This window comes from Acanthopagrus latus, chromosome 6, assembly GCF_904848185.1.
Source record: "Acanthopagrus latus isolate v.2019 chromosome 6, fAcaLat1.1, whole genome shotgun sequence".
Lineage (NCBI taxonomy): Eukaryota > Metazoa > Chordata > Actinopteri > Spariformes > Sparidae > Acanthopagrus > Acanthopagrus latus.
Genome location: NC_051044.1, coordinates 22,701,526 through 22,726,808, shown reverse-complemented (window position 1 = coordinate 22,726,808; position 25,283 = coordinate 22,701,526). Strand labels below are relative to the sequence as shown.

Sequence of the window (25,283 nt, the reverse complement as noted above, 5' to 3'; positions counted from 1 at the left end):
TTCCACGGGGTATGTGGGGTGTGTCCGATGAGGGTGTCTGCAACACTTTTGTTATCTGGATATCATCTAGACAACTGAATGATGTTTGATTTTTTTTCCCACTGCCATATCTGTATTCAAAGCTCAAAACATGTAGTGAAGAACATAATTAATTGATTATCTACACATCTCCATGTCGATTAAAAATGAAATCAACTGTTTTTGATGTCCGTATGTTTTTGGAGTTTCACAACTACAGAAGTGCAGCGTGCTACAAAACGGTAAATGGGGACTTGTTTTAAAGCGTTAAAACTAAACAACTTAAAGTGCCTCAGTACAGCTTGTCCAGTGTAATCAAAGCCTCCAGAAGCCCTGAGATCCCTAATCGGTCTAAAAAGACATGACTTGCAACCTTGACTTCAGGTGGAGTTTGTGCACCCAGTTCAGTCATGCAAATGCTTTTAGCTCAGCAGCTACAGTGAAAATTTCAGCTTTCAAAAGCGTGTAAATGACGTGTTTTCAAATCAATTCGGGATCTCCGGGCTTGCAGAGACTTAAATAACACAGAATAACCTGTATGGAGCCGTCTTGTGGTCTTTTTGTTGTTTGTTTGTTTGTTTCAGTTCTTCTTCTTTGTCTGTTTAACTTATTTGTCTTAGAAGGTGCATACTGCCATCTACTGCACAGGAGTATGTGGTGTGTGAAATATGACACTACTTCACATCATAAAACAAAATCAAATAAAATAGAATCCTCCCTACATTCTGTGGATTATCCCTATCTCATTATTTTAATTCATAATTCATTTTTACATTGTTGTTTTACATTTCCAGTCCCATTCTACTTAGGTTGTTGAGAAGAATGATGCAATGCTGTGTGTTGCTTTGAAGCCAAATAAACGTTTTCTTGACCACAAAGCTTCACTTGAAATGGGGCTGAGCAGATTATAACTATATTTCTATTTTTGGGTGAACTGTTCCTTTGGTGTCATTGACTGACACACGTTAGGCCCACAGCGCCTCATTCGATTTGATCACGACAAGCCCTCCCTCGTGGGGAGAAGATCTTTGCTGCTGATTTAGAACTGAATTGTAAGTGTCCATGCTGCATGTAGGGAGATAATAGTGGTGAGAGTGCAGCCAGCAGTCGCATTATTCATTCTTGCACCTCGTCTCACTGGGTTAATTTGTAGAGAATTAAACAATAGTGAAGTTAATGATCCCTCATTTTGCTGGGGAGCCTCCAGAGCCCCGTCAAAGACCTCTGCAGGTCCCCAATCCCCCACAGTGGAAGCCCGTGCTCTAATAGTCCTAACGAAGGCACTCAGACACAAACTCTGGGTGTATGATGTAGTGGCCAGCCTGGTAGGGCTTCACCACATGGAAGCAGCTGTAGCACCCACTGTTGAGAGATCGTCAGAGCAAAAGTGGTGATTATTTATAGTACTAAGAAATCTTTCCATCAACACAATATTTAAAATGAAACACGCACCTATAATCCAGGCTGCTATTGGAACTTGACCTCCAGAATTGTGTCCGTGGAAAGTGGCGTTGAGGGTTGCCCGTTTGGGGTCTTGTCCGAAGATGAATAGCTGAACGTTGCCTGTCAAAAACAATGTCCAGTTTCAGGTTTGTTTTGTTTTTTTGTTTTGTTTTTTACACAGTAACAAGATTCAGATATCACCCAATACTGCTCAACAATTTATCAGGTGTTTTCAGGGTTTTAAAGGATATGAGAAGAGGTCAGAGGTCGTCCGCTCACCTGAGTTGCTGTGCTGAGAGAGGATAAACATTCCTCTGATAATCCACTCTGATGTAAAGAAAATCAATTAGAATCAATGAGTATTTAGTGTTATCTTTGGACTGAAGATTAAACCGATCAACTGCTACCTTGCTGGGTTCTTCAAAGCCGGGTGGAGCTCAAATCCAGGGCCCGCAGGCGGCTCAGTCAGCTGTAGTTTCTGCACGCCGTCAGCAGAGGGCAGAGCCTGTGCTGTGGATGGGTTGACAGGAGGCATGTGGTTTGGTTTGTCCGTGTCCACTGTGTTCAGGTGGTTGTCAGGATAAGCTGTAACCGGACTGTGGAATGACAGATGTCTGACTGGGGGGAAGAGAGGGCGGTCGGCGTCCACAGGGGCCGAGGGGGGCGGTAGTGTGCGGCACGACCTGTAGTTGGGCTGGAGACTCCGGGGAAACAGAAAGTCCTGGAGAGGTGAGAGAAAGACGGGCACGCACACTGTAGGCAGTGATGTAATGTAACTAAGTATATTTACTCAAGCACTGTACTTAAGTGTAATTTTGGGGTACATGTACTATTTTCTGCTACTTTTCACTTCCACTGCACTACATGTTAGAGGCAAGTAGTTTACTTTTACTCCTCTACATTTATTTGAAAACGTTAGTTAGTAGTTACTTTGAAGATTACATGCTGCATCAATCCAAAGTAGTGTCTTTCATAAATCCAGTGGACTTAATTTTAAAAAAGCTGATTCCTAAAGTCAAAAAAAAATTGATTATTAGATCTGATAATCGATTAGGGAAGAATTGTCAGATACAATTTGTAGCACTTTTTTTGAATTATTAGAATCAGTAATGGGTGTTTTGTGGCTAGTAACTAGTTACTACAATGATTACATAAATGTGAATGTAGTGAGTAAGAATGTTTGCCTCCAAAATGTAGTGGAATGGAAGTATAAACAGAAAATAGGAATACTCAAGTAAAGTCCAAGTACCTCAGAACTGAGTAAGTGCATTTTGTTACATTTATTACTGTACTCAAGTACAGTCAATATCAGATACTGTAACACACAAATAATGACGGGTGACTTCTACTTTTTCCAGAATATTTTTACATGATATGTTTACTTTTACTCAAATATGACTTTAAGGTACTTTTTAAAACACTGTGTACAGTTATAAAATACAAGAAGAAGAAGTAGATAAGGTGAAGAAGAATCTGGATAGCACTAGCACAGACAACGTCACCTCTCCTTCTATTTTGTTTGTTGTTGTTTTTTTCATTATTCTCATTAAATGAATCATTTGTATTTCTCCTGCGTGACTTTCTTATCTGTAATCACTGAAATACACTGGAAACTGTAAACAAAATTAGACCTTAATGTGCAAAATGTAAATGTTCCATACATTACTGTCATAACTTTCACGCAGTCATTGGGTTGTTCTTTTCTTTACAGCAGAGCGGCTTTACTCTCCTCCGAGCTGTGTTTACTCCGTGTCAGGATAAATAAATAGGCATGAAGGAGGTGCTGAATAATAGATGGGATACAGCTTTCAGTGAGCACGGGGAAATGTAAACAACCAGTCGCCAATTAGTGTAAGACACCTAACTCTGGCTGCATAAAGAGCAATAAAGAGAGTGCCAATATTAAGTGACTCGTTTAGTCTTCGTTTGACCTTAAATGCACCACCAGAAATGCAATGCTATGTTTCATTAGTTTGGAGACATTATTTGCTAAATTATATCACATATCAACATTTTTTTTTAATCAATTATAAATGAATACATCATCCTTTTAAGCCCTCTTACCGGCCGGGGCTGGGGGTTGTTCCTGCGGTTGGCAGAGGTGGGTCGAAGTGGTTCTCGCTTGGTCCTGCCGGGAGACGCAAACTGCTCTTTGTACGCGGTGATGTAGAGCTGGGGAGCCATCTTCACTGATTGTCTCACTTATTTTCCACTGCTCTCCTCCTGTCCGTCTGAAAGTCATGAACATCCTTCTCCTCCCCTGTCACCTGCTGGCTCCTCCCTTCCCCTCATACATGTGTATATGTTTAACTTCCACTTCTGTCTGCACAAAAGCCAATTATGTGTATGTTTTTTTTCTGCTGGAATTTGTTGCTATGTTGCCACCAGTGTCGCTTGTATATATTACTTTCACTCTGTTTAATGCATCACGACACAGTATTCATCTTGTGCATATGCATCAGTTGATATAGAGCCTGTGTGGATCCTACTCAGCAAGTCAGAAAAATGTATAAATGTTGTAAAAACGTATAGCTTTTGTGATGAATCTGCAATGTTGGAGGTAGAGACAGGTAAAGAGCATCCTTGCTGAACCAGAACAACTCTTTGTTGCTACCCGAGCACTCAGTCACTAATCCTTCTAAGCCCCGGGCCCCCTGCAGAGACACACATACCTGGGGTCACTGTCCATGACCTACTTCCCCTCACAGGGGCTCTCGCAAACCATTCAGCACTGATCTGAAAACACTAACGCTCAGCTCTCAGCTGTTCAGCCGCCTTGCAGCCAAAACAGAATCAGTCTTATCAGATCCGCGGGACTGGAGCAAACCAGAAGAGAGAGTTCTAAGAATCTCCCACCATCACCACCACCACCGCTACCACCCAGGGTCACCTCCACTCACTGTCAGCATGCCACACGAGCATCAATAATTCACCAAGCGCTGTAGGGTGCCTTTGTGTCTCCATTGCTCCCTTTGAGTTATCTGTGACAGGAACTGGCTGTTCATCTCGCTGCAGTGGCTGGGCCTTGTTTGACAGCCATGTTAAGCCCAGTCAAATCCATGTCAACAGATGCAGAGCAGAGGACACAGGGAATCATAGCAGCGATGTGGCAGGAACGTCCTTCACGGCCACTCAAATCAAATCCCATCTCTAGCTCGTGTTCCCTTTCTGTGGCACACTTTGATGTGAGCAAAATCCCAAACGTCTCTTTTTATTTGTTTCCTTTACAGTACAGCGGATTAGTGAATAATGAAAGATACAAAAATCTTTTTTTTAAACAATATACATTTCACAGCAAATGCGCACTTCACAAGACGTGCATATATGAGCAGTCTGGGCAGGTTCTTGTTGCACCGCTTTCATGTTCTGCGCTGGCTGTGTAGCAGGAGTCCATCATGTGCAGCGCTAGACTTCAAAGCCCTTGTCATCACACACTCAGCGCGCACGGCCTTATTTACTGGTGCTTGGATTTCACTGCTGCTTTGAGCTTTGCGTAGAGATAGCCGAAATTCTGGAAGACAGAGCAAACAGATACTCTAAAGAAAACAAATCCCGATACATCAATCTGCCAGTGCTTTGAAAGTATTCAACGACAACCGAGGTAGTGCAGCAATACAATATGAATGGGGTATAAAAGGTGCATTAACAAACCTGAATGGCATAGTAAACAATCCCCAGATAACCAGCGATGCAGCCACCAAGGAACAGATCAAAGGCTGCAGGCTTCACTCTGGGAATAAAAAAAACTGTCAATGTCCAAGTGTTTATTGAAATCACCACATGCACAAACTGCATAAGAACACAGATATTTACCTGTACATCACTATTGGTTGGTTCATTTGATCAAAGAAGGTAATATCAGGGTCCCTGTATGAAGAAATTTAGATGATTAGTTGTTGGTTATTTTCCTACGGTACAAGTGAGGACATAGAAGAGGCTTCTGCCACCACGCGTTACCTCTTGTCCTGTCGGAAGGCGTGTCTGTGAACCTGCTGCAGGTAACGCTTGAACTCGTGCTCCAGTGAGTTGACCAGCAGGACGTGACTGGGCTCCTTATCCAGCAGCTGGGTGGCCCGAGGGACCGACGTGAGGAAGGACATCAGACTGGACATACGGCCATCATGAACGTCCTGCGTCAGGGGGAAGACGAGGATTTAAGGAAAGGAGCATGTAGGAAACGTATGAGATGAGTTAAAATATCTAAAATACTAAACTTTCTACAATTTAAACCCATTACAGTCCCGATACACTCTAACAAATGATTTCAAATGAATTAAAATGCTAAGGTTATTACCCAGAACCAGGCCTCAAGACACAAACACATTCTGCAATTCTCATAAGGTAACACCAGAGGTCAGTATTTATCTTTGCATATTTATCAAAATACCTGGGAACTTACCATCTGGCCCTTGAAGACCTGCACATCTTTTGGCGTGCCCTTGTAGACGGTTATAAAAAGATAAGACACACGTTAAAACGCGTGCCAAAAAAAATAAACTGATGATGAAATGATGAAAACCACAGTTTCAGTACTCGGACACATGCACTCTGTTTCCATGCATTTATCTACCTTGTCAGAGAGATTGTACATGTAACGTGCCAGTGCTTCGGCTAAGATGACGCCATTACGTTTGAGTTTCCTGAAGTCCACTTGTGACCTGTGAGAAGACACAAAGAACAGGTGGTAAATGGACTGTGTTTATACAGAGCTTCTTTAGTCTTACCAACTACTCAAAGCACAAGTTAGCAATCACACTCATCCATACACTGGTGACAGAGGCTACCATCAGAAGCAGTAACTAGTCACACAACAGTGGAAGAGCCACTGGGATTTGGGATTTTGGTCTGGTCCATGTCAGCTTCAGGGGTCAGGGATCGAACCACAGTAGTTCAGTATCACTTGATTGTGTAATTCCTAACAAAATTACAGTGTGACTCCTTCGATGTGATAGCGTAAGCTTGTGCACTTGTTCTGGGGATCAAAGTGGCAACATTGTGAATGGCAATCAACCTGCTCAGGTTCGTCTCTTGTTAACAAAGCATTTGAGGACACAGTCAGGTGGTCAATCACACAATAAATGTAATATAGTACAATTTGTTGCAATGAATGTTACTGTGCAATGTTAACTAGCTATATTTGTGGTTATTTTGCAGATTAGGACCCCAGGAAGACTAGCAGTCCCTTTGTGGAAGCTAACTGGGCTCCAATAAAGAATGAACAGTATCTAGAGCCTACATGGTGTCCAGGATGGAGCCACGGAGCTCAGATTTGGGGTCTTCCAGATGAGACAGAGTGAAACTGGGTATCCTGCGCAGGCTGTAGCGCTCATGCTCCCAGGCAACTGTGGACTCAACAAGATTGATCTTCTTATGGACCAGTCCCAGCCTCACCCAGGGAAACCTGGAGGTAACCACCTGGAGGAGGGATCACAAATTTAAACTCATAAGAACTAACATAAGTCCACTCCATAGTTTGTAACTGGCAGAAGAGCTTGTTACCTCCTCCAGCTGTTGAATGAAAGCATGCATGGGAGTGTCCGGTTTAGGGGGACGGGACACGTGCATGTACAGCTCATCACTGTTGGCCAGTGTGTCCAAACACAGAACAAACGCCACATTGTCGTGGAGAAGGCTGGACTCTGGAGAGGAAAAGTTTGGATGAGATGCATCAACTGGGTTGCTCATATTCAGATATGTGTTAGCACTGCGGCATTACTTAACATGTCTGGCACAGGACAGGCCCCAGATCCCAAACGCTTGAAGAAAAACTCACCAGCATGGTCCAGATTCTCTTCAATCCATCTCTTTGTGCCAAGGAAATTGTATTTTCCTCCTCCCGTTAAGGAGAACATTAAATTATATCTGAAAGACCAAAAGGCAATCTGACATCAAACATTTTATTCAAGATAAACCCAATTCTACAACATGATTTGCACCAAAAAACACGAGTCAGTCTCAAGATAACGAGATAAGCACATATTTGTTTATCTGGCAGTATCCCCCTAAAAAATTGGTGATCGTCTACAGATGTCTTAACAATGGGACAATTATTTTCTTCACTCATAACAAAATTGCATGTTGTCATGGTTATCATTGCTTACATTTTAGCATTACGGGCCGCTTTGGATACACGACCATATAGCATATGTTTGGTTATGTTAGACGGTCCCTCTATGTGGGAATTATAACTCACAGTGGTCTGGTGCTTGGGCTGCTAAAAAGCTTCTGGAAGAGACGTGCCAGCTCCAGCAGGATGGCAACCCCACTGCCATTAGAGTCTGCTCCATACGACAACCACTGTGTAACACGCACACACACACACACACAAAAAAAAAAACCTGCATTAATATAGTATTTTTAATTTGAACAAGCAGGGCCAGATCAAATGGATAGAATTCACCGGGCAGACTGTACACACATTTTGATATCTGGTAAACAAACCAAAAAAATATTATTTAATGAATTATTTAAACAAAAATAATTAGCCTTATATCAGCATATCACTTTATAATGTTGTATTCATGCAACTGATAAGTAACCATTCACTAAGAAAAGTATAGCCCTACATTACATAGTGAGTTTATATGCATGTTACATTTTAATGCCTTTACTCATTCAGATGTAAATATTCAAATATAATTAAATAAATTATAAATAATAGTTAAATAAATAACAAATAAGGTAAAACCTCAACAGCATTTCCATGCATATCAAAATATTTAAAATAACTGTGAAAGATTATTTAATGTGGCCAGTTGACGTTCCTTCCCCCTCCCTCTGGGCCCCCTAGTGGCAAAGAGGCCCTAAACCTGCACCTAGAGGGCCTGTGCCAAGATCCAAGCCAGAGTGCAGAGGCTGAAGTTTTAGTTTCCATGTGGTGGAGCTTCGGAACCTGTGGCTAACACATGTTTCATGAAGTGTTTCATCAGTGCTATGTAGCTCACCGGTGCCAGCCCATAGGAATCATAGTGCGCAGTGATGACGATGGTTGGCACATCCTCTCCTGCACCAGGGAGCACTCCCTGAAATACAAATCATCAGTTATACAGTGCAGAACTGAGGAGCCAAAGTGATCAGGTTTGACTGAGATACAAAGTCTCACCTCCAGTGCGACTATGGTGTTGTCAGTGATGGCCTTAATGGGAACGTTGTTGCTCACTAGGATCTGAAAGGCCGTAGCTGTGACCATGCTCCGAAGGACTGCCAACAGTGAAAGCACACAAACCTTAGTGTAAACATGCTGTCGTGTCTTAAATCTAAATGTACATCGACGCATCATCTCGCTCCTCTCACCTCTGATGAATATAGATGAGGTCCTGGTGGCTGCAGCTTGCTTAACCTCCTCATACATGTAAAGCAGCTGCTCATCCTCAGGCGCCACGTACACCGGCATGAGGGTCTCCTTCAGCAAGGCTTCGCTCTCACCCACCATGAAGGACTGAGAGGGAGATAGAGACATCATGTCACAAGGCACAAATCATTAATATTTTTTTTTTTCTCATAACACAAGCTGTTATGTTACATAATTCTCTGGAGCATTTGGCTAAGATTATATTCAGAAAATCTTCACTGAATTGTATCTGATGTCATTTATTTCCTCGTTGCCTTGCAGCAGGCCCTTGAGCACAACGTCTGATGACTTGTTACCTGTAAGGTGTCATGGGGGACGGCAGAGATATTTTTGGGCAGCAGGATCAGCACGGCAGCAGCGTTTTGCCTCTGGGCCTCGAGGTATTTCTGAGTGGTGAAGTCCAGCACCTTCATGATGACACAGCGGCGGGTCAGCACCGGCTCGTCAGCTGAGCGCGCCTCCGCCACCACAATAGCTCCGCGGCAACCTCAGCAGACATGAAAAGGACACCAAAATACACTAAAACTGGAAAGTTGTTGACGTTTTTCTCAACCTTTCACAAACCTTTCATTTGTGTCTTTTTGAATCACTGATTATTCTAAATGTAACAGAACTAAAGACCTCTCCCAATCCTTTGCTGGACTCAGCCATTCATGTTGATGGATCTGTCCCTGAAGATACGAATGACATCTACAGTTTTAGAAGATGTATGCCTCAAAAGCACTAAATAACATGTGAGATGAGCAGGGATCCTTTGTGAAAGTACCAGTGCGACAGTGCAAATATAACCAATGAGAAGTCTCGCATTCAGAGTGCTAATTATGTAAAATTATAGAAGCATTATCAGCTAAATTAAATTTAGGTTTTGAAAGGAAAAGCGGGTGGTCAGCAGAAAAAGTGGCTTTCGGCGGACGTCAATGACAATAAAGAATTTAAATTAGCAAAGTTATGCACCACAAATTTATATTAATTTTTCAGACCTTCCCCTGACCTTTGCGTTTTAGGAAATATTGGATATCTTTATCTATTTGGGCCTAACACAGTTAAGTAACCACCAAAAGGGGAAATCTCTTTTTTTATAACTCATTGACATGTAAAACACCCCAATTATAAACTGCTTTTGAATAAGGGGTCACAATCCAGAAAGGTTGGGATACTAGTTTGATATCTGATGTCCGTATAATAAGTATAAAGTAGAATGAAATGGAAATATTCAAGTAAACTACAACAAAACTGTGCTCAAGTACAGAGCTTGAGTACTGTTTTTTACTTCCCAGTACCACTGATGATTAGCTCTGTTAACCATTCCAGTTTACATTTCTGCAAACCATAGATGCATTCAAATTTGTATGTGTCATAGACGATGCACCATTTCCACAAAAATGTCTGACTTAACAGTCACATTACATGTCTTATTAGCTGACATTCATGTCGGGGGTTAACAGGGACAGTGAAGCCAGTGGCCACAGTTCGAGTCTGTGTTTCAACATTTTTAAGGTTGAAACCACTGAATATATCCAACAAGTGACCACAACATTCCAATATTTGCAAACGTCACACTACTGGAAATTGCTAAGGAGACCTTTCGGATAAATTCCAGTTGTGTTTGTGGTGACAATGCACCTACTTTGAGCCATAACATGATGTTTTCCTAACCTTAACCAAGTGGCTTTTGTGCCTAAACCTAACCAGGTGAGTGGTGTTCGAACATAAAAGTTGCAACATAAAGAAATATAGATAATCAACTTATCTGTGGTTATGCAGAACTATACTTTACCAACTTATTACCAATTTATTCTGGCGACTGGCTATCTCTGAACTTACCATGCTTCTGTTGTACCAGGTTGTACTGTTGCATCCTGTAGGCAGTGAACTCATAGGAGGATACAGCAGGAAGAGCGGAGCCATGCAGACACTGGACGCAGAGCAGCAGCAGCAGCAGACCGGCGGCTACACACGCGTCTCTCGGCGACATGATGTCACGTCCTGCCTCGCTTTGGCTATAGTTTCGATCTACAAGGGAAGACTGATGTTACAGTAACCGCAATCAAGGCCTGGCGGTCTACTGGCATCATTTTTGGGTAGAGTTAGGGTTTTCCTCACCTCTCTCCTAGGAGTCCCGCCTCATGAGCTCTTCTCACTACGTCTTCCTCAACTTCACTACTACTCCTTGCAGCGTGGACACAAACTAAGGCTTCTCCCGTAGGTAAGCCACCATTCACCATCTGCTCCCAAGGGATCAACTCAAGGCTAATCACAAATACCCAACCCCCCACCCCCTCACACTCACTACTCATCTGTCTGTCTATATAGCTATCCCTCTTCCTCCCCATCCTCCCCTTCCTGGCTGCAGCGCTACACCCATATACTCCAGCAGGTAATCACACATCGCCAGCAGAGACTCTGTGTGGGAGGCAGGCAAACTGTTTCGTACAGCAGCTATTTGCTTCGTCTCCTGCAGAGAAGAGTTTGGCGGGCCCAGTGGATTGGAGCTCTTGACAACTGACAGAGGCTTTACAGGCCTCAAATCATTGTGTCTGTCATTGGAACATGTAACATACTGTTTTAGAGAAATGTCTGTAAAAGGATTAAAGGTGCAATGCATAAGAATTGGAAGAACATAAATGGAATTCATATTCCCCTATCACCAGAGTAACTGCTGCTGACTGGACTCTGTTTATACATCCTTGACTGTAGCCACAGTTAGCTTGTCAGCTCAGCTAGCTGTGCAGCTAACCAGGCTACTAGGGTAGTGTTGGTGTACATTGCTGAGCACAGGAGCTTTGGACTGCGGCGGAGAAAGCGACTTACAGGCCAGCGTGCTGACTTCAGGAGATACTGTATATCTGTAACACATAACGTAGACATCTATGACATAACATCAATATCTGAAATTCTTTCACGTTGCACCTTTAAAAACAATACAAAAACGTGGCACAGTCAGACTTGAGATATCTAATATTTATTTTTTGATATGTTGCACTATACACGGAACTTTGAACACTGTTAAAATCTAAATGGAACCAGTTTCACAATCATCATAATAAGCACCTGACAAATAAAAAGCGTCCGTCCGCATATGAACTGCTTCCCATTCTTGAAAAATAAATTAAAAAAAACACACAACTGCAAATAAATAGCTTATCTGTTATAATGCATTACTTTAGACTCCCCAAGTGAGACGACATTGGCCAGAAGTAGTGCATCCAGTAGGACCTGTGTGTGAATCTATTAGGATGTTAATGATAGAAAAAAAAGGAGAAAAAAAGAAAAGAAATCAGCACCAGTCAATCACACAGTCAGTCACTCAGTGTTAATGTTTACAGAGCACAGCAACAGGTATCAGTGACATATTACCTGACCGTCTTCATTCTACCTAATGCAAGTCATTTAATTATCTACACATATGGCACCGTATTTGCAAATGAAATGTTGTTTTTAAGCTTGCTTACTTTTGTGACTCAAATGCTATAGAAACATTGAGGCTATATCAGATATATCAGTGACGAGAGAAGTTAATAGTCAGAAGTAACATCTTGTTTTCTCTTTCCCGGTGTTTTTTAAGTTCCATTTACTCTCCACATACACGAACATGAACTTTCTTTACCACACGCTCTCCGAATGAGAACATTCTCAAGAGACGCCGTCATTTGAAGCCAAACATATCACACTGTATCATCGCTCAGTGACTTACATAAGATGGCTTTTGCTGTTTCGCTGTATGGATTTTCATAAAAATGCAAAGTGCTCAACCAAATAAGAAGCGCATCAGGTACAAAAGATGAATGCAAAGTTTCCCCCAAAACACTGCGATATATCCACATAGTATTTCAGAAGTAACTTCACATCTTTATCTGAAATCCTCTGTACAAAAGTCAACAGAATATTCTGAATGTTACCATGAGAGTGTAAAATGCACACATGCTTCAGGATCAGTGGCGGACTCGGGATGTTTGAGAGGCAGACATTTCATCTACCACCGAGGAATCCCAGAGGGTTACTTTCAAAGCATTTTTTTTTTTTTTCCAAACATGGAGATTGCCCCGTCTGCTCCCCCACTCCCCGAGTCCACCACTGAGCGGGATCGAGTTAAAAGTTATTCTAAAGAATAAAGAGTTCTTCTCAGGTGTCGTACTAGTCAAAATATGCATGATCAGGGAGTATTTTACATTTTACAAACTCTCGTTGTTACTGTGTTTTCGGGAAACTCGGCCTGGTCTTCCAGTGTCATTTGTACGGAGCAGACTCACATTCCAGCCCAGTCAATAGGATAAAACGCTGGCAGTTATGTTTCTGCAAGCCACTGATTTGCATTTGTACAAGTCATCAGCTGCGCACCACACCACATCATGTTCACCGACCTTCACATTGGGAGGTGGAGGCAGCGACGGTGGAGTTAGTGGCAAAGGCCAGTAACGGCTACTTGAGGCTGCATTTAGACATTTCTAAGTGTGACTGCTGGATATTTTTAAAGGGGACTTTTGGATCATTTACAGCTTTGCTTGGGTTGAACAGGTATTTTAATAGTATCCATAGTTTGCAGAAACATACACTGCCAACATATATTCTGGTGGTTGGGTTGCACTTGTAGGTGACTTTTATGATCCGATGTCTGTAAAGCTCTACTGATGTCTTCAGAGTGATGTAAACATGAAAAATAAACAGTATTCTTTCAGTTACAGCAATTACTATTTCCTTTTTAACATCATGGAAAAACATCCATTGGCATGAAGCAGTGACAATACACAGCTGTGTCCGGTGCTACATATACAGTCCTCGTCCCCAGATCAGACAGATTGGCTATATTGAAACTCAAGGGGAATATGCACAAATGTACAGCCATACACAACAAACACACCTACAACTAAACCTAAACAGAAGGAGAGCTTTTTACACCTTCCTTGGTTTGTATTAAAAAATAAATTAAAAAAAAAAAAATTAAAAATTAAAAATCCCCTTTCATTTCCATCCAGGCGATATGGAATCACTTTACAGACATTCTTCAGAACCAAAAGTGCACAACTCTCTATGTATCTGCAGATATTCTACACCATTCATCAATTCATGTATCCACTCAAGTTTATGAATTTTTCTGTAGCCACATTCACTGGTGGTGACCGCCTCCGAGATCCACTTAAACATCCACTCATGTCGGGGACAAAAAAACAAAGAACACACCAACTCATGAACGGTTTCTCTATATCTACTGATACTACAGCAGGTGAACCTAAATGTGACTAACTTGATGTTTTTTTCAAAGCACGCCTCACATAATGTCTCATCGGCACAAGGATCTGGTCAGGGGGTCAGTAAAAACTGTGAAATTATCTGCACAGGCTGGTCATCTGGACACAGTGTTAACAGGCAACATGCAAAACTAATTTGTTTTCAGCTTCTCTGAACTGAATGTGAAACAATCGAGCAGTACAACCTTGGTGTAAGAGACGAACCTTAAATAAAAGAAAATCTTGGACATGAGATCTTAGTGTAAGCATTAGTGTTTTACCGGCAGCCGGGTGGTTTAGAACTACTCTCGTGGACATAATTAGACACACACACGTCTTTATCATGTTTGACACGTATACACAAGAAGATGAAGCAGACCGGCTGAAAGGAATGAGAGAGAGAAAAGGAATGGCCGCTATAAAACTTTCCAATCTCCTCTCATCCATCGCCCATCAGCGACACACCAGCAGAAGAAGATTCCACGCATGGTGTGCTGATGTCACGGTAATGTCCCCTTGTCACCATCTCCGGTGTTTTGGTTGAATCGCTCCGTTTCTGCTCTTCCGCCATGTCGCACAATCCTTTAACGGTCCTTGCAAACCACAAAATTATCCACAAGCATGAGATGGAAGTCAAATGAAGGTGAAGCAAAAGTAACGTGTTTTCCTCAGAGGTAATGTTTCTGCCATCAGTCGAGTCCTTCGCTAAACCAACAATGCAGAAGTAAGATGCACAGACCCTACCATAGGAGGAACGTGCACGGATACTGTACATATTGACTCTTTTCTCAAGACCTGACCCATCTCCATTTCTTATTTTAGCATTTAGAAACCCTTGTTTTCCCTTTGTGCCATTGCCAGCCAATAGTTCTTCCTCCCTGCTGCCACTCTGGTCGATGGTTGGCCTCAGTGCAGGTGGCAGGCAGGAGATCTTTTTTTTGGGTGGGGGGGGAGTAAATGGTGCTACTGGATTTGACAGGCCGTGGAGGGAGCAGCCTGGCAGCACATGCAGGTGGGGTTGACCGCTTTTGGGGGGATCAGATCCAGGTCCTCGTCATCCGGGATCTCATCAAGCCGGTACCCGTCCTTCAGGAGCTGGATGTTCAGGTCCTGGTTGATCTGCTGTAGGAGCAAAAGAGAGGAGAGGCAGCATCAGCAGGAGCTTCAGGGCAATCTTGACAAACTATTGAGCTAGAAATGACCTTGTTAGCTCAATTATTTACTACGCTGGATCTAAAAATATTATTGAGAGTGTTCAAGAACATGGTGATCCAAATCAATCAAATTTTACAGAAACAAAAAAAAACAAAACAGGAACATGGAGTACAGTCAGGTTGCTGGTGGAAGTGGAGTGAAGTAAGAAGCAAAAATAAAAAGAGGAAGAAAGAAAGAGGAATTTGGATGAGAATCATGAACAAATATTTACACGAGACTGTGACTGTGAAAGGGTGCACATATACCTGGTGTGGGTGGTGTGACAATGGAACTGGGTGTTCGGGTGGTGATGATTGTGGATTCACCAAATGACGCTGTGAAACAGTATAATGTGTGTATAGATACCTGGTCCCTCAGACATCTCACCTCGGCTGAGGAGTATCCTGATGAGGAGTATCTGGACATGTCGAAGTCATCGTCACTGAAAGACAGAAGACATCAGCGGTTAGACACGGCAGACTCAAACGGGGAGGGTCCAAGTAAAAAGTAACACATGGTGGACGAGCGACGTGCTGTTGTCTGCAGACTTTTAAAAATGGTTCAAACTGAAGCAGCAGAGTCCGAGTTTGTGTAGAGATGTTCCGAACGACCCTTCTCCCAGATGTTCAAACGGAAGTTTAAAGGTGCACAATGTAGTTTTGGGAAAGACATTTCTCGTTTTCTCATTGTGTCAATAAGTCATTTAAATATGCACACTTATAAGACATTATAATAATCATAACAAGTTTGACTGAGAGCTATTTCAGGTGCAGACTGGTGAGGCTATAAACCAACTAAGTACTAATCATGCACATCCAAAAACTGAAATATCCTGAGTTTCAGACCATGGACTGGATTGTATAAAAAAAAAAAAAAAAAGTAAAAAAAAGGATCCTACATTCCCCATAATGCAAATCTAATATTTTTTGTTCTACGCTCCCTGCCCGGTAAACACCCACGTCTTTCGAACTCTATGGTCCCAGTGTGGGGAAGGTATCAAGGTAAAGGTGCAATTTGAAGGACATTTAGTTTAACACATTCAACAATCAAGTAAAACTATTAAAAAGAAGTTGAAGAAATTACAGTTTTGATGCTATACATACATGTACTGTGTTGCACAGATTGCTACTTAAGTTAGCATGCTAACCAGGCAGGCATTTTGTAGGCCACCTTCAGTACCTTGAGTTTACCCTCAGTAAACAACATCTAGACTTCTCCTGTTCTTCTCTCTGAGCCCCCAGTACAGTACAAGCAGAGTCAGCTAATGGGACAACAGGATGAATAGGTGCCTGAGCGTATAAGCTAAAGACAGATACAGCTAGCAGCAGTCAGTTCCTACATATAGGTCTATTCAAGTTTACTTAGTCTCTCTAAAACCGCGATGACATCATCAGGGGCTAAGTAGTAGCCTATATTTTATCATTTTAAAAAGTTCCGGTATTAGTTAATATAAGTTCCACTATCAGAGGTTGTGTCTCTTATCTAAAGTCACAGATTAGTAAACATGCCCTGCTGGAAAAAACCAGCATAGACCAGCAGCAAAACCAGCCCCCCCAAAAAAAACATATTGTGTTTTGGTGCTGGTCTATGCCGTTTTTTTTCCAGCGGGGTGATTTCACATTCTAACCCACCGAGACAATCTGCTGCGACTGCCTTCAATGATGAGGCTGGATGAACAGACACACTGTAGCGCATATAAAACAACAAACGGGACGCTTGAAGCCTTCTCCACACAAAACTGGATCCAAGGCATGGTAATGTCATGCTAACGCTAGAAAGCTAACAGACTTTTACCCCCCCCTCCAAATGAATCATCCGCCTTATTCACACACTGTACGCAGACATAACAGTGCGACAGTGTGCTGAAAGCTGAGCACGTGAATCTAAAATGTGGACAGTGAACAAAGACTGTCATGTGTTGTCGTGAGTCAGAAAGCTCGTCAGAGGGTGTGTATGATGCAATACATGCTTCACGAGCGCGGGTCGGCTTCCAGTGTGCTCGTTTCATATGAGAGTGTTTTCTCCCCCCATGTAGCGGCATACGGAGGGCACAAAGGCTGGGGACTCATCTGTGTCACATACAGACCTGCTGGTACGGGGTGGAAGCGTGCACTCCCTCTGAGCCGCTTTTCCCTGTCCAAATCCTCACCCCCCTATCCTCTAATCCTGCGCCCTGGGAGAGGCTTTGCCCCTTTTTAGGATCCCTTCTGTTAAGAACTCTCTCAAGTTACTCTATGGATTAATGTACCATCACGACAGAGTGAGACCTATAAAACTAAAAGTTAGCTTTTTTTTTTTTTTTCTTTTCAATCCTTTTAGGTCAGCCTGTCATGTTTTGCTCTTCTGGCAGCGTCGTATTTTAGTGTTACGGAACTTCATATGAAGAAACTCAAGAATGTACATACCTGTCAGTGTCCAGTGCCACAAGGGGCTTCTCATCTGGGCTCTGGTCTAAAGAGGAGTAGCCTTTGTTTGGCACCACCAACCTAAAGACGAGCGCAGAAAACAAGACGAAACGCGAGGAAAGCACACAAAGGAGACAAAACTGTGAAAAAGTGTTCGGCACCCACAAACATAATTCAGAACATTTTAAGCCATGGAGGAAGTGAAATAATGAAATGTAAGACAGCCACACACAAAACAGGATAATTGTCCCGAGCGTGGCACTCTCCCTACAGGCCACAAAGAAAACAAAAATTGGGGCTAATCTGCTGCAGTCAGACTGCAGGCGTTCCCAGATTATCTCCCCCCCTCAGAGACTCGGGGTCCGGACCAGTCGGAGTGCTTTCTTACAATTCCACTAATCCACTGGGGAGTGGGATTAGACAGATGAGCCAGTTGTCAATACTGTGGGTTGCATTGGGTTTATGTTTTTAACATGCTGACTCTTTTATCAACATTCACACTCATAAAAACATTCAATTCCACCTGCCCTAAAAAAAAAAAAGCCTTGTTGTCTGTGTGGTTGTAGCATTAGGAAGTCTGATGGCGTCCCGAGCAGGCTGGCAGCAGAGATCGCATTCAGTAGCAGGACGACATTGAAAGTGGAGTAGAGGTTACAGAGACAGACTGCGCGAGATGCTAATCGACAGAGAGTTTAACATCTGTGCTTGTGCTGGACATCACAAGTGAGAAACAAACAGGCAGCGGAAGCGGTCACCTTGTCCTGGCATTCTTCTTGGGTTGCTGATTGACAGGACTTCCCACGGTGCCATTCTTCACTGATCCCTTCCTGGCAAGGTCCCTCTGTTTCTCTGGGAAAACACAGGATCAGGACAGGAGGTCATCAATAAATGCATTAATAAATGTCAACGTCATGACCGCCAATTGTAGATTTACATGTTTTTGTTTCTTGAAATCGGACTTTTAGTTTTCCATTACACCAGTGAGTTACAGTATATAGCCGGCATATAATACAAAGTGACTTAAACATGGCGTCCAATGGCAGTGGCAATGGTTGGAAATTCTTAGCACATACGTATATGGGTAAAAACCATGAAAATATGGTGTTTTCCTACAATAGGGATTATACAGTTGAATGCTAATCTCTTACCCCTTTCACACTGGACAAAAACCCATAAATAGCCGCTAACATCTGGCAGTTGTCTGCAGTGTCAGTGTATATAATCGACATTTATGCCCACAGTTTCTATCTAAACATGCTTTCCAGGAAGGGATTCTTTGGAAAAACTTTTGGGACTAAATAAAGCGAGGAATCTTGAGTGCGACAAAGGCTTTCACAGTGCTGTGGCGGCACAATAACAGAGGCAGCTCAGAAAATGTTCCAACACCTCTGACAGGGGAGATAAATTGCGAGGCTGGAGAATATTATTTCACTGACATACAGCGCTCCCAGTGAATATCATACCATGCTGGATATGAACTGATGTTGAACAGACTCTGCTTATTTTGGCCTTGTACGGTGGAGTTCAGTAAACACTGCCCATCGTGGCCACCTGTGACACGTTTATTGCATGTGCTACATGCACTGAATGCATAGGGGCCTTTCATTATTTGCCTCTGCTTACTGTTAAACCTTAATAACAGAAGGTGAAGTGAAGTCATGTCACATATTTTGATTTGCAGTGTGTTGATTGTCGATACCTATTTGCACTTGCAGGGGTGAGGGCTTGTAGTTCATGGCCACGGTCTCCCCCTTGGTGTCAGGGTCCGCCTCGGAGGTGGAGGAAGCTGCTGGGTCCTAGGAAAACAATGCCACAGTGGAGAGCGTTGTAGCATGGACGCAACCGTATAACAACATTCACAGCATGTGATATTACTTTAGTACAATCTCATAGTACAATCTCTGTCTCTCCATAGATAATCCTTTTTTGTGTCACTGCTGCAGTGTTTGCAAATTCACTAGCTGACAGGGATTAAACTTGGACCCAAGCTGTTTTCTGGTAATACACTTCCAAATTAACTTGTGCTATACTGCCGTTGGGAACCTGAAAAAAAAAAAAAAAAAGCAGTCCTGAGGGCACAATCAACTCAGCACCGAGAGCGACCCACTGAGCTATCACCAGGCGAACACAGGCCGGAAAATCTGCTCCTTTTCACGACCTGCTTGTGTCCAATACCCTGGCGAGATTTCCCAAGCCTGTACGCGCAACTATAGCTGCCTGGTTTTGCAGCATCAATAGGCTGCCTATGTCACCAGCTCTGTCTCTTTTATGTGTGAGCGGTGACGGCATGGGGAGGAGGCCGTGGGAGAACAGAGGGGGTTGCTGTTGGAGCCACGGTTTCCCCCAGAATTGAGAGCGGGGAGCTGGGCCTGCGCTTGGCCTGCTTCTGCTGACAGAGCTCCACATTATGTTGATCCTACAGGCCTCCCCTTGTTGCACTCTGAGGGACTCCTCGGGGCCACATGTGGACGAAGGAGACCACCAGGAGTTCGGCTCCCAGTAACTCTGTGTTCTCTCTGGAGAAGCGGCTGCTACGTTTAAAAGGATCGTCCAAGGAGTTAAATAACTGGAGCTGAAACATGGAACATTATAGCTAAAGCTGAAAATTCAAATAAGCCGTTGCTTTTTCACTGAGATACAGGATTCTGCCTTTAATAATATCTTTTAATAATGTGAAATAATGCTTTGAATCAAAGTGTGGAATATCTATGAGACATCTAACAGGCCTAGGTGTGTTTATACTTCATAAAAACATGATAAAAGTCTGCGTGAAGGGATGACTAAATAAATTGGTCTAGACACAGAAATGCCTGAATCTGTTTTCATCGACCACCCTCATGGCATTATTGTGAAATACTTTAAGAATTTGGGGCAATTCCAGGAAACCAATTGAGCTTATCCAATCTCACAGGAGCTTATGAAAAATTCATGAGCATGTAGTGGGGACAGTGCCGAGCTTATTTTGCATATCTCTTTTCATGTCACACATTTAAAAAAACAAGCTGCCAACAACACTATTTGGTAAAATAGCAGAGCGAGGCACAACATGTTTACATGCATGTCTAGTTACAAGCATAACCCGGGGCTGCACAATATATTATTATCATTACCATCATCACCATCATCATTATTATTATCATGATTATTATCATATCATTATCGATATATATACCTTAACACCGTCTTAGATTTAGGTTTTAAAGGCTCCATTAACCATATTAACCATCCAGCGGCCATTTTCTTTTGACATCACGCTCGAGGTGGGAAGTTCAACCGTAGTACTGCTGTGTTGCAGACTGCAAGCCGTATAAACGTGGGGAATCTGACAGATCATTATCATTTCACTGCTTCCAAATTGATCAGCAACTGAAAAGACCATAGATAGTGAAAATCCAGAGGGACATCGGGACATTATTCAATGTTAAACAGGTTCTGTTAGACAACAGCTAACGTTAGCATTCAACCAGTCCCAAGCTAACAACTGTTTGATAGTGTTACACGATATGATGAGTATTTTAGCTGTAATATATCAACCCATATATCTTGTGCACATGCATTTACACCTGGAAGTGAAACACACTGGGTGTCATCCAAAGGTGACATTAGCTAGAAAGCGGGTAAATGCTAACATTGGCTAATGGGTTATCAAATATGTAGTTAGGGTTGAAATATGGCCCATGTTCCCTCCAGATTTTCACTGTCCAATAATTTTTCAGTTTCTACTCAACCGGTAAGGGATGAAATCATAAAGATTTGTCAGCTTCATACATTGGAACAACCTGCAACAGAGCAGCATACCCTTATCCCAGAATTCAAACGTCTTGTGATAGACAAGTTACCACCTTCCAGTTCGCCACGACTCAACAGGAACTTTTCATTCATGTCTGTGGTCCAATATGGCCGGACACACATTCAATGGATCCAACAGTCTCATCCTCATCTGGTAATGAAGCACTGTTCACTCAGCTGGAATAATTAATGACAGCTGCAACAGTGAATTCATTACGAAGACTAGCAGGAGCAATGACAGCACAGTGTGCAGATGAGGTACTCCCGCTGTAACAGGCGCAGACATGAGCTCTTTCTGTTCTGCGACAGGCCCGTCCCTTGGATCACTGGGCTAACCCGCTGGATTTTTTTTTCTTTTTTATCATTCTTGTTTTTCACACTTCCCATCCGCTACAGGAAGATACTGTGATGAAGCAGGGACATATTGTCTGTCAGAGACATCCCTTTGAACATTTTTCAGCAGAGCTGGCTGCGAATAATGAAAGGGATTTGGTATTAAGCTGTCTATGACAGAATCCACTGCCACTTTTCAAACATAAGACAGCATATTCACTGATGGCAAGTAGCAGGGAGCCCACAATAAACAAGCTAAAACTCTTCGTAACGAATATGACATTTTATTACCAGTGTAAAGTTTGGCCCCAAAAAAAACTGGCAAAAGTTCCCAAACCTAATTACATTACAAAAAAAATGTATATATGGCCTGCTAGATTATTATTCCCTTACTTTGATTATTAGTCAGTCGCAACTAGAGCTTCAAAAATTAGTCGATGAGCTGTTAAGTCATTCAAATTGCCAACTACGTTAATAATTAATCATTTAAATTCCTTTTCAAGCTTCTGAAACGTAAGTATCTGCTGATTTTCTTAGTCACGTATGATAGTAAATGAGAGCTTTGGGTTTTGGACGGTTGGTTGTACAACTCTGAAGACATCACTCTATTTTGTCATTTTACAGACTAAACCATTAACTGATCGATCATAAAATAAACATCTGCAGATTAGTTGATAATAAAATAGTCATAGGTTAACAACAGCTATCTGAAGTGGGCCTATAGATCCATGTAAAACCATAGAAGTGCTGACAGCCACTAACACATGACCAGACCTGACCTGTGACACTTGGCGGTGACACATTGATTCTGATGTATTAAAGTAAAACATGCCAAGTGGCCCTGACCTTCAACATGCATTCACATACACCTATACTCACCCATGGTCTCTCTCTCTCTCTCTCACACACACACATACACACACACACACACACACACACACCCACACACACATATATAAATGAAATGACCTCTTAGTTCCATCAGCCTGTCCTCCTGTTAGTGACTCCTTTACTGCCTCTGATGATGAAGAGCTACAAGGTTGCTGACACAGCACAGACACCAAGCGATTGGTGGATTATACATCATGGCCTCCCACTGGCCAATAGCGGTGTGGACTGATACATCAGGTGACCGTTAAAAGAGTTGCATGTTATCCTTATGACAATGGCAACTGGGCTGGACTGCAGTCTAAATATCATAAAAGTAATCGTCTTCAAAGGCCCCAAACTTCATACGAAGTGTTTATATTTCAGCTAGAGCCTGAAACATCGAACTGATAAGAGACAAACACGTCTACATAAAGCTGCTTAATTTGTGTGAAATTCATTCTGGACAAGTAGGCAGGTGCCGAGTGAATTCATGCGGGTTTATGAATCACAATGAAGTTATTAGCATTAAAATGCACAGCCATGTGTGCCACAGTGACTGCGATCCTGACACAATCAGGTATGGCATAAATACAAAGCGAGGGAGGCCAGAACTGCAAGCAATAGGATAGGAGGGAGACTCGGCCGTGATAATTACACGAGGTGGTAAGGAATAAAATATACCATTTTAGAACCGAAGCTGACCACCGCAGCCACGACCCAAGTATCTCTGATCCAGAGGTATGAAGAAAAAAATCTCACTGGAAGAAAAACGAGAGCATCAAATCTTCATAGGGAGAGGCAATCGCTGCCTGCATAATAAAGCAGACTTTCTGTACCAGAGAAAGTATGTTCTTTCTGTGATTTCTGCTGAAGTTTAGCCTCAGGGGTAGCAGGCCCGGGGAAGCACGGGTGTGATAATGAATATAACAAGTTGGAGCTGTGCTTTTGCCTAAAAAAGCCCCAGAGGCAAGATCTTAAAAAAAAAAAAAATGGGGGGGACAGCTGTTTGAGACTGCTTTGTTTGAAGTGTGGGGAATGAAGCCAGCAAATCAGACCCAATAGTCATGAGCTGTGTTACCAACTCTTGAGGAAATGTATGGAACAGGAGCAGCCGATCAGTTGCCTATTGGTGGCCATGACTTATCATTTTGGATCTAGTCCCATGTGCAGGTTGGGCCTGTATTATAATGGCATTATAGCACAGATAGATGTGTGTCATAAACAGTGCATTGGAGAGAGCACGGGAAACATCAACGTTATGATGATTTGGCTACTGTATTCTAATTTCACTAGCAGATCTGAAACTGTAATAAATCATGGGAGGAAGAGGAGGAGGAGGAGGAGGAGAGACTATTACTATGGGCCTGCTCGGGCTAGTCCTCATCAGGGTTGCTGTCTGCAGTGTCGGTTGGGACAGAGCCCCTATTCACATTTAGGCTAACGGAGCCATTCAGACCCAGATAACACGTCACCAAATGACGGGAAACTGGAAAAAACAGGGGGCCGTGTCAGCTATCGATGTAAACAAGCGCATACAGACGTGGATTTTTTTAAAAAAGGAATCGTGATTCCAGTCAAGTGCGTAGTTTTATTCCTCCGATGGTAGAAAGTGTAGTCTCGTTTAATTATTTACGTATAATATGTATTATTAATGGAAGCATTCTATAGAGGGAGGATCCACCGCTGGCTGCCTGTCCTTTCATCTATAGAAAATCAATTTACACCCCATCCCAAAGCTGCGGTCTGTGCCGCAGCTGTAGATTGCTATCTGCTAGCTCTCACGCGAAGATTATGTGACACAGCTGTCGCGATAACCCGCACACACGAGACAGGAAAAATATAACATAAAACGGTGGTGTACGCTTGCATTCAACAGAGCCATTTGCATAATGTGTGTTTTTGTCTGTCCTCTCTTACCAAAGGCTGTGTCTCTCCGTTGACTGGAGGTACTTGGAACCGGTCGATCTCTTCCATCATTTTGGCGAAGCGTTACAGAAACGACGCAGCAGAGCGAAGACTAAACGATGCCTTGTGTCTCAACTGTCCCGGTTTATGATGCTCGATTGTCGGGATCCTTCGTTTTTCAGCATGATAGCAGTTCGTTTTCCTCCATCCTGACAGAGGTGACTCGACAGCAAAACAGCAGTACCGCCCCACTTCCGGGTCTATAAAATATTCATGACAAGTCCGTCCAATCACAGAGGAGATCATATTGAAATGCGTAGTGAAGCAAATTTATTTAGTGACGGTGAATTCAAATATGTGATTGACATAGTTATCCAAGCCTGTACTTTAAAACCCTACTGTTACCCCCCACCACCCTAGCGTCCATATATTCGTGTACCCTAACACTATGCCTTAATACTTTTACAGAAAAACATGGCCACTGACCTTCTATCTTTCAACAATGCAATGCAGGCTAACGGTACTTCTTCTAGCTTTCTGTTTTAATAACACGAAAGCTATCGTTAAAAAGCTAACCGCAACAATGAGGGTTCAAAACCTGAAACATATTATTCAATTAAAGTATATTTGTCAATATATAGTAATGACAAACTGAAAAAAAACAGACGTGAGCCTAACCTATGTGGGCACCGTGTGTTGGGAACTATCTTGACTTGATTATGATCTTTGCTCTCTTCAGTGACCGACAGA

General features: G+C 42.6%; 3 protein-coding genes across 5 annotated transcripts; all 3 read right to left on the bottom strand.

Annotated features, from left to right (window-relative positions):
* Positions 1-1,260: 1,260 nt before the first annotated feature.
* Positions 1,261-3,645, bottom strand: LOC119021892. The gene is made up of 5 exons (XM_037102481.1): positions 3,526-3,645; positions 1,869-2,182; positions 1,741-1,788; positions 1,471-1,581; positions 1,261-1,380 (listed from the first exon to the last, which is right to left on the bottom strand). Exons 1-5 carry the CDS (start codon positions 3,643-3,645, stop codon positions 1,290-1,292), a joined length of 684 nt encoding a protein of 227 aa, XP_036958376.1. The 3' UTR covers positions 1,261-1,289.
* Positions 3,646-4,674: 1,029 nt separating this feature from the next.
* Positions 4,675-11,061, bottom strand: zgc:109965 (uncharacterized protein LOC619266 homolog). The gene is made up of 16 exons (XM_037100760.1): positions 10,916-11,061; positions 10,637-10,825; positions 9,109-9,299; positions 8,755-8,899; positions 8,564-8,661; positions 8,406-8,483; positions 7,655-7,758; positions 7,235-7,323; positions 6,961-7,100; positions 6,698-6,876; positions 6,032-6,119; positions 5,861-5,899; positions 5,419-5,591; positions 5,275-5,328; positions 5,113-5,191; positions 4,675-4,972 (listed from the first exon to the last, which is right to left on the bottom strand). The coding sequence occupies exons 2-16, from the start codon at positions 10,785-10,787 to the stop codon at positions 4,916-4,918; spliced, it is 1,665 nt and encodes a 554-aa protein (XP_036956655.1). The 5' UTR covers positions 10,788-10,825; positions 10,916-11,061; the 3' UTR covers positions 4,675-4,915.
* A 697-nt stretch (positions 11,062-11,758) lies between these two features.
* fam219aa (family with sequence similarity 219 member Aa) lies at positions 11,759-25,274 on the bottom strand. Of its 3 annotated transcripts, none has more exons than XM_037100762.1 (7): positions 25,212-25,274; positions 24,546-24,793; positions 19,336-19,432; positions 18,392-18,485; positions 17,637-17,717; positions 15,598-15,673; positions 11,759-15,159 (listed from the first exon to the last, which is right to left on the bottom strand). In XM_037100762.1, the coding sequence occupies exons 2-7, from the start codon at positions 24,603-24,605 to the stop codon at positions 15,001-15,003; spliced, it is 567 nt and encodes a 188-aa protein (XP_036956657.1). In that variant the 5' UTR covers positions 24,606-24,793; positions 25,212-25,274; the 3' UTR covers positions 11,759-15,000. The 3 variants fall into 3 exon arrangements, with proteins under 3 accessions (XP_036956657.1, XP_036956656.1, XP_036956658.1); XM_037100761.1 differs by lacking the exon at positions 25,212-25,274 and adding an exon at positions 25,020-25,150; XM_037100763.1 differs by lacking the exon at positions 25,212-25,274 and having other exon boundaries at positions 15,619-15,673; positions 24,546-24,814.
* Between the last annotated feature and the right edge of the window lie 9 nt (positions 25,275-25,283).

Excerpts from the sequence above, each read along its gene's own strand:
- LOC119021892 (XM_037102481.1), bottom strand. The coding sequence starts at position 3,645 with ATGGCTCCCCAGCTCTACATCACCGCGTACAAAGAGCAGTTTGCGTCT. Across the intron at positions 1,789-1,868 it reads GCTTTGAAGAACCCAGCAAG|AGTGGATTATCAGAGGAATG; the intron begins GTAGCAGTTGAT and ends TCTTTACATCAG. Across the intron at positions 1,582-1,740 it reads CTCTCAGCACAGCAACTCAG|GCAACGTTCAGCTATTCATC; the intron begins GTGAGCGGACGA and ends TGTTTTTGACAG.
- zgc:109965 (XM_037100760.1), bottom strand. The coding sequence starts at position 10,787 with ATGTCGCCGAGAGACGCGTGTGTAGCCGCCGGTCTGCTGCTGCTGCTG. Across the intron at positions 5,900-6,031 it reads TGTACAATCTCTCTGACAAG|GGCACGCCAAAAGATGTGCA; the intron begins GTAGATAAATGC and ends ACCGTCTACAAG. Across the intron at positions 5,329-5,418 it reads GCCTTCCGACAGGACAAGAG|GGACCCTGATATTACCTTCT; the intron begins GTAACGCGTGGT and ends TTCTTCATACAG.
- fam219aa (XM_037100762.1), bottom strand. The coding sequence starts at position 24,605 with ATGATGGAAGAGATCGACCGGTTCCAAGTACCTCCAGTCAACGGAGAG. Across the intron at positions 17,718-18,391 it reads AAGAAGAATGCCAGGACAAG|GTTGGTGGTGCCAAACAAAG; the intron begins GTGACCGCTTCC and ends GCTCGTCTTTAG. Across the intron at positions 15,674-17,636 it reads GTGGCACTGGACACTGACAG|TGACGATGACTTCGACATGT; the intron begins GTATGTACATTC and ends TCTGTCTTTCAG.